The 8,507-nt window shown below is 44.5% G+C and overlaps 1 protein-coding gene across 4 annotated transcripts in view; it reads right to left on the bottom strand.

The window, feature by feature from the left end:
* Positions 1-4,051: 4,051 nt before the first annotated feature.
* Positions 4,052-8,507, bottom strand: part of LOC121280973 (adenylate kinase isoenzyme 1-like) — a 151,411-nt gene continuing 146,955 nt past the window's right edge. For all 4 annotated transcript variants that reach the window (XM_041193465.1, XM_041193466.1, XM_041193468.1 and 1 more), the window contains one exon: positions 4,052-6,627. In XM_041193465.1, coding sequence (XP_041049399.1) covers positions 6,559-6,627 — 69 coding nt within the window. In that variant the 3' untranslated portion in view covers positions 4,052-6,558. The remainder of the gene's footprint in view (positions 6,628-8,507) is intronic.

Genomic DNA, 8,507 nt, shown 5'->3' with positions numbered 1-8,507 from the left:
TGTGCTTTAACCATTCTATGATAAATAATCTGGTTATTATTACGTAGCTGTGTATGGGAGCTTACTGTGTGCAAATTGGTCCCCCCATTTTTTACTTCAGCGGTGACTGCACTTCAAAAGTACTTAATAGCCTTTAAAGTGCTTTAGGGCAAACTGAGGCCATTGAAGGCAGTAAATGTAAATGTAAGTCTTTCTTTCTTTATTGTAATGTAAGATAATACTGAGGTTGGAAAGAATAACTGAGGTAAATTCCTGTAATTAAGGAGCATCAAGCTTGATAAGTAGAAGCCTTTAACATGGAGGGGGAAGGATGATTGAGAAAGAAAGCCTCCTATGTGAAGAAATATAAGCCTTGATTTCAACACAGGGGTTGCATGTGCCGCACTGTATCTGCAGAATAGTGAAACAAAAAGAGGAAAGATTCAAAGCATCAGTGGGCATGGCACTATCAATAACAGAAGAGGAAGGCAAGAAAAATGTTGGTAGAGAGAGGAATGTGAGAGGTGAGGGAAGGGTTGCTTGTCAGACAGCGATCTTTTTCTATACACTGTCCAGAAGACACATGGAAAGACAGGCGACCATTGGGTTCATCATGCCCCCTCCATTTAGACACCTCCAGTCCATTTCTCCCTCACTGTTAGCAATGTCTCTGCTTCCTGTTACAGAACAGGAGGAGGGAGCTTTAACAAACAGTAACATTCATTTGAACTCCATTAATCACTATTGTGTGCGCATTTTGTGTCTAAAAGCAGTGATCCTGTTGTACAGCACAGACAACTCCCAAACTATTTTTATGACACACCCTGCAAATTATCCCTGACAGCTGGGGGAAGGGAATGCAGGGTCATGAATAGAACAGGTGTGTGCAGCACTTCAGGCAAATGGCTGATGTCCAATGGGTCCTTGACTTTTAAAAGATGTGGACATCTCCAGATTTCTTCCTCCCTCTCTTAAGGGTGTGGACTCTCATTGGAGCATGTCCCATGGGTTGTTCATGTGACCGTAATGAGCATTCATTGGGGAATTAAGATGAGGGAGAGGCAGATGCTGACAGCAGTCTGGTCTGACTATATTCTGCATCACATGGAGTTCAATTTCCTAAGGACGTGCAGACAGTGGGCTGAATTTAATGCAACCTGCCCGAGTGGGATTCGAGGCGGGATGGACCTTAGAATCGTGTGGGAGCAGGCAAGCCGGAAACCCGACGGTGAAAACTGTCAGCTGAATTAAACGGCCAGCGGGTCATCCATCATTACCTCTAGTCTTGACTATTCCAATTCACTCATGGCTGGTCTCCCACATTCCAACCACCATAAACATGAGGTCATCGAAAACGTTGCTGCCAGCGTCTTACCTCGCAGCAAGTCCCGTTCTCCTATCACCCCTGTGCTCACTGACCTACATTGGCTCCCAGTCAAGCAATGTCTTGATTTTAAAATTCTCATCCTTGTTTTCAAATCCCTCCTTGGCCTTGCCCCTCCATCTCTGTAATCTCCTCCAGCCCCGCAACCCTCCGAGATATCTGCCCTCCTCTAATTCTGGCCTCTTGTGTATTCCCAATCATAATCTCTCCACCATTGGTGGCCGTACCTTCAGCTGTCTAGGCTCCAAGCTTGGAATTCCCTCCCTACACCTCTCTGCCTCTTTACCATGCTTGCATCCTTTAAGACACTTCTTAAAACCTACCTCCTCGGTCTGACCTAATATCTCATGTGGCTCAGTGTCTTATTTTATTTTAAGATGTTCCAGCGAAGGACCTTGCGATGTGTCATTACATTAAAGGTGCTATATAAATACAAGTTGTTATTTTTTGGTGTCATATGAAAATTTCCAGTCAACATGAAAGTGTGCAATGTTTATTTTGAAAGCTTTTAAAAGATCTATTTCTTGCCCATTCTTCCTTTTTAGACGATACTGCTGCCAAGTGGGAGGGTAGGGAACTGCTCCTCTAGACTTCATCTAAGCCGTTCAGTTGGTTACCTGCAGATGCACAAGAGAGGCATTGGGTCATTCAATATCTCTCTCTCTTGCAGCGCCCGGGATGAATCCCTTCACTCAACGCTCTCTTCCACGAGCCTGCATGATGGAAGGAATACAGTTGTAGATATAAACCCACCTGTTATCCTGCATGGTCCTCAGGTTTAAGCCAGGATCTCAAACCCGTGACTAAGGTCATGGTTTACTGGGCAGCAGTTGTCCCCATGCACCTATTTGCTTCAGAGACTTGGACCTACAGCAGGCCACTGGAGAAGTGCCACCAGTGGTGCCTTTCCAAGGTTCTCCAAATCCAGTGGCAAAAAAGGCAGTCCAACAGCAGCATCTTCTCCCAAGCTAACATGCCCAGCATTGAGGCACTAGTTACAAAACCAGCTCTGCTGGGCGGGACAAGTCGTCTGTATGCCTGACACCAGGTTCCCAAAGCAACTGCTCTACTTGGAGCAAGGTCCCAGCAAGACACTCCCAGGAAGAGAGCGGAAATGCTTTAGGGATGTCCTCAAACATCCCGCTGACTCTTGGGAGTCCCTGAACTGTGGCCGACCAAAATGGAGAAGGCTCATTCAGGGAGGCACCGGACATATTGAAAGACTTCATCAGGAACGTGCAGAGGCAAAGTCGAGGCGTCGGAGGGAGGACGCAAACTTGCAGACAACTCATCTGCCCGACCCTTCCAGCACCGCCTGCCCCCACGTGGCAGAGTCTGCAGGTCGCGCGTTGGACGTGTCGGCCATCTCTGAACCCATCGAACAGGGGTGGAATCAAGTCAGCCGCAATCCCAAAGGGCTGCTTAGGACCACCCTGCATTGCAGAACCTTAGTATGCTGCCAGTGGAGTGACATCCAGAACTCCTTTAAAACCATTCAGAACATTTGACGAGTTTGGTCTGGATGTTTTCCTGGAGGCAAGCTTTGTGCATGGGGGGAGGGGGGGGGGCCTTCCTGAATGTCCTGCAGAGTTTGGTTGCCAAGTTACTTTAAGTGGGATTGATGCCCCCTGCCAGCTTGATTTATAAGCTGGAGGCCCCAAAGGGAGTTAAGATGCAGCCCGATTACATGCACAAGTCATTAGAGCGGATGCAAATGAGATTTACCAGAACGGTAGCAGGGACAAGGGACATCAGTTCTGTGCAGAAACACGAGAAGCTGGGGTTTTCTCCTCAGAGCAGAGAAGGTTGAGGGGAGAGTTATTAAGGGTGTTCAACATTATGGGGTTTTTATACAGTAAATAAGGAGAAACTGTTTCCACTGGTGAGGAACCAGAACACACAGATTTAAGGTGATTAAAAACAGAAAATGCTGGAAAAACTCAGCCGGTCTGACGGTGTCTGTGGAAAGAGAAACAGAGTTAATGTTTTGAATCCGTATGACTCTTCTTCATAACTCTGAAGAAGAGTCATACGGACTTGAAATGCTAACTGTTTCTCTCTCCACAGACACTGCCAGACCGGCTGAGTTTTTCCAGCATGTTCTGTTTTCATTTCAGGTTTCCAGCATCTGCAGTCTTTTGCTTTTAACAGATTTAAGGTAATTGGAAAATGAGCCAGAGAGAAGATAAGGAGAATTCTTTCTACACAGGGAGTGGGCATGATCTGGAATGCCCTGCCTGACAGGAAAAAAAACAGAAGCAGATTCAATAGTAGCTTTCAAAAGGAATAGCTGGATAAATACTTGAAAAAGATAAAAATTGCAGAACTACAGGGAAAGAGTGGGGCAACATTAGTGAAAGTATTGCTCATTCAAAGAGCTGGCACAGGCACAATGGTGCAAGTGGCCTCCTGTTCTGTAAGATTCTATGATGATTCAATGTGCACTTTGGTAGTAGCTGGGAATAATAGGTGTGACGCTCCAAAGCCTTGAGAGGGTGGAACATAGGAGGTACTCGCAGCGGCAGGATGATTTTCCTTGACTTCAGAGTCCCATGCATCCCTTCTGTCTTTTTTAATGATGCCACTTAATGCCAAGATGCCCTGAGGTAAATAGGAACTGTGTCTTTCAGCAGTGAACCAGAGCCAAAAGTTTATGTCCAACGACAATGGAGACACTTCACAACACAATGGCGAGGTCAGTTCTGTTTTATTAAATTTACATTCAATCACCTCCTCCAGTCCAAATGATCAGCTGAGGCGCCAATGGGCTCGTTTGTAACAGCATTAGAGAGAGAGAGAGAGAAAAAAATTGCTGGTTTGGTTGACGACACAGGAAGACAAAGAATGTTGCACATCTACAACCGGTTAGAATACCTCTACACATCACTAATGCTTTGAACTCACAATGTGCAATATTGGTGATGAACACGTTAACAGGACCATGTGAAACTCTTTGCTATTATAACAAAGGCATTAATTGTTGACAGTTGAATTTAAAAACACCAAAGAAAATTCATATGACAACAGTGTAATGTTCTTTTATCAATAGCCCACAGCATGATTTCATTTAAAAAAATGATAGTTCTGGGTCCTATTTTGCTCAGACCCCTGTGATATTCCCCCCCTCCCCACTTTGTTCTGTTAAACACCGTAACAAGGCTTTAGAAAATTGTGACTCGTAGTTTACAAAGGGGAAATGGAAAGAATGAAATGTTACTCAGGAGGTTGCAGGATGTGGATTGCCCATAGTAAGATTCCACACAGAGGAAAAGACATAGTCCATCTGCAAATAGTTTCTTGCTTTGATCTTTCACATGAAAGAGTATGCAGAACCCACCGAGGGACTGCACTCGCACTTCTGCCTCAAAATAAAAATATATAAGACTGTCAGATTTCCTGAAATTTATTGAGAGTATAATACACAGGTATCCTGTAACTGTATCTCACAATAGCCAGCTCCAGAATTTCACAGACAGATCACTGCTCTACATGTTAGATTAAATGTAGTCAAGATTATTGACTTTTTTTGAAATGGAAAATTAGTTTTGAGTCTTCAATGAGTTATGCATAACAGGGAGAAAGTGGTTCCAAGGAATGCGTAATGGAATATATAAATACAGGCCTTGGTAGGAGAAAAAGGCAGCCATTTATAAAGTGCAGACTCTATTTCCTATTTTAGCAAAAGCTGGAGAAAGCTAACTTTTATTATGGTACAAAGATTTTGCTTCTCAGCTAATGCAGTACTTTTGCTTGCTAGTGAACTCTTAGAACACCACAAGCAAGCCACAAGGGTATAGAAGGATATGGGGCAAGGTAAGTGGCGAAAGATAAGATACGGATCAGCCGTGATCTCATTGAATGGCAGAACAGGCTTGAGGGGGCTGAATGGCCTCCTCCTGTTTCCCATCTTCCTAAATTGATTTTGATTTGTTTTGATGGTTCGGGGCTATGACAGGCTCCTTCAGCAAATCCCCTCCCCTCCCCCCCCACCCCGGCCATTCTGACACCCCATTGATTGGCCTGATCCAGTGTCAATCTGCAGAACAGGGATTTGGATTGGCTGGATGACACATTTCTAAAACCAATTTCCAACCAATGAGGACCAAGCTTTTTCTTTGGTTGGGGGAGGGCTATTTCTCCCAGCTCAAAAAGCAAGTGGGTAGAGAGCAGGCATAAGCAAAAGATTTTAGCATAATCTTTGAAGCTAATTGAGGAAATGAGACCAATAGACCAAAAGAGCCTTCCGTTAAAATAATGGAAAATAGGAGGAAAAAAGTGACAATAAGGCAAGGTGCATTAAATTAGCTAAAACAATTTTGTCTGTTTGAGTTTGTGTTACATATTTCAATTAAAACTATTCCAGATGTTTGGATAGATCTCATACTGTGAAATTTGGGTAAATGTCAATGTCATTATCCACAAAAACCGATTAGCACAGGGAAAGATTCACTCCCAGCTGCCTGTTCCAGAAATTGGTAGGAAAATTCTGATGTGTGGGAAGATTTGGTTCACCAATGCACCCCGAACAATTTGCGCACTAAACAGATCAGTTTAACAGTCTCAGAATGTGATACACTTGACCATTTTATACCTGATTACTAGCCTGAACCTGACTGGGAAATCAGCGGCTCTATAAAGGTGGCAGAAAATGGTCAAAAAGAGAAAACATCCATAAGTGATCTCAAAACCCCAGCAAATTGTCTAGCTGGGAGTTTAAGCATTTGTCTCTGATTTAATGCTGCTTGACAGATAGTCTACTGAGACCGCAAAAAGGCCAGCAGCATGTCTGAACCCATTTCCCTACTTGTTCTGGGTAGGAACTTGGGTTACAAAGCAATGAGAGCTGGAGTCGGGCCATTGCTTGCTGTGGAGGGGTCATATTGATTTCAAATGACGCTTGAGTGCCATTCTATTCAGTGGATGTTGTTCAGTAGTCTGGCATTGGAGATATAAAGTTATGGTTCACCTGGTGTCTCCCAACCACTTGCAGTAGCACTACATAATGCAGAAATGGATCCAATCAAATTTCCAGATGAGAAGCCTTTGGATTCCCAGTCACCTATTAGGTTAACCAATGAAGCTGCTCTTTTTGTAACATTGTCTGTGACTGGCTGAAAGTGAGACTAGGAGGATAAAGGCTTCTCTAGAGGGCAAAGGGAGAGGAGGGGTATTGTTGTAACACTTCTGTCTTCCGTTCACTTCAATGCATCAAGAGCAGTACAAACTTGAGTGAAGACATCGTCCACTGAACCCTCCGCATTTACCTAACAATTGAAAAGAAAAGTAAATCGAAACGTCCTTCTTATTTTTAGTTTTAAAAAAAACATTTCCTTCCAGTTCTACCCTTGCCCCATCCCGACCCTCTCCCCTCTCTCCAGGTGACTGTATCATTCTGAAGTACGGGTCCACAGGTCCAAGCTACCCACTTGGACCACAGACTAAACGTGGCCATTTTTAATGTGTGAACTGGACAGTGATGATCAGAAGGCTATTCAACAGTGTGAGGCACCACAGTCAAGTCCAAACCTGTCCCAACTTCCATAAACGTGCACTTTCCAATAGGAAATATGATCAGGAGAAGGAACCTGGGTGTCTACAGGGCCCAAATGGGCCAGGGTTAATTTTAACGGCCCTGACTCATCACCAAACCTGAGATCAGCCAACTCAGCCTAGAATGGGTTACAAATCTGGCACTTTCCGTATCTCTAATGACTGAGTGAGGAGTGTATTTACTGATCCATTGAGGGTGCCAGGCTTGTCTTTGGCAATATGTCCTGTGTGGGTAGAATGGCATTGTGGCCGACCACTTAGGGCTGAGATGAGGAGAAATTTCTTGATTCAAAGGGTTGAGAATGCCCTGTTGTTGAATATAATTAAAGACTGTGGTAGAAGATTTCTGATCTCAGGGAATCAATAGATGTGGGGAGTGGGCAGGAAAGTGGAGCTAGGGCCAAAGATCAGCCATGAATAGCACGGAAGGCTTAATGAGCTGTGTGGTCTATTCCTGCTCCTATTTCTTATGCTCATTCCTGTTATGTTTGGGTGCCATTTGTCTTAGGCATCTAGTTTTAAGTGGTGTTGGCAGAGGAATTTGCGGAGTCACGATCTGTGGAATAAATCCCTTTATTTTTGTGTCTCTGGTATCCCCTCACGTCACAAAGACTAGGGAGGCCCAATGATGTGCACCCAAGTGTTTTTTTTTTAATGATGGTGATGGTTCTTTGAAAGGATGTTTGGAACTCTGCCGGTATTGTTGGCTGCTGGGTGTTATAATCTTGGTATATTGATGTATCTTATTTGGTTGGTTGTTGGGAGTGGGGAGAAATCATAACACCCAGCAGCCAAAAATACCAGCAATGTTACACTACCCCCCACTCCCCCCCACCCCACCCCCAGACCAGTGTTGTCCAATAGGATTCTGGTGCTCGCCAAACCTGTGGCGATCAGGTCACCACATGATCCAAAATGTATACAAAGGATGGGGAGAATCTTGTAACAATCTCCCACAGATGAGTTGGGATTGAGGGACAGGGTTAAAGACGAGCAATAGTACACTGCACTGCGACAGCAGCTCTGTCAAAGGATATTTTTAGTAGCAGCAAGAAATCACTAAAGCAGCTAAAATATTTCAACATACTTTCACATCCTTCACTGAGGGGGGGCCACTTTACCACATACGCTAATGGAGCAACGCTACCATTTTTTAAATTTAAGGATTGTTTCTCTCTCAGGATCTTCTACTTGCTTTTGGTGTGGCCATGGGTTGAGTCAGGCAGAGTCTGGAACCGCATCCTCAGTCAAATGGGCTGCCACAGGGTCCCACTGTCCACCTGACTGAAATCTCTCCCCTGATGAACAGCATCAATTTGTCACATGTCCCTGATCGCTTCGCCACATCAGGCGAGCGGCGAGTCTATTGGGCAACACTGCCCTAGACCATCATGCATTTTTATTTTTGATTGCCTACGGCAGCAGTGGTTAAAAGGGCTTCCTCTGCCGCCATTGGACAGCTCGATCCAAACTTAATCCAAAATCCAGATGTTCACAGGTTACCCAGGAATCCCCTTCACCTGGGTCTCATGCTTATTTCAACCCCTGGTTCAAGCAGTTTATTGATTTCCAGGGTCACCTTAGAATTGAACAC

The sequence above is a fragment of the Carcharodon carcharias genome, chromosome 8, assembly GCF_017639515.1.
Source record: "Carcharodon carcharias isolate sCarCar2 chromosome 8, sCarCar2.pri, whole genome shotgun sequence".
Classification (NCBI taxonomy): domain Eukaryota; kingdom Metazoa; phylum Chordata; class Chondrichthyes; order Lamniformes; family Lamnidae; genus Carcharodon; species Carcharodon carcharias.
This window is presented reverse-complemented; position numbering and strand designations above follow the sequence as displayed.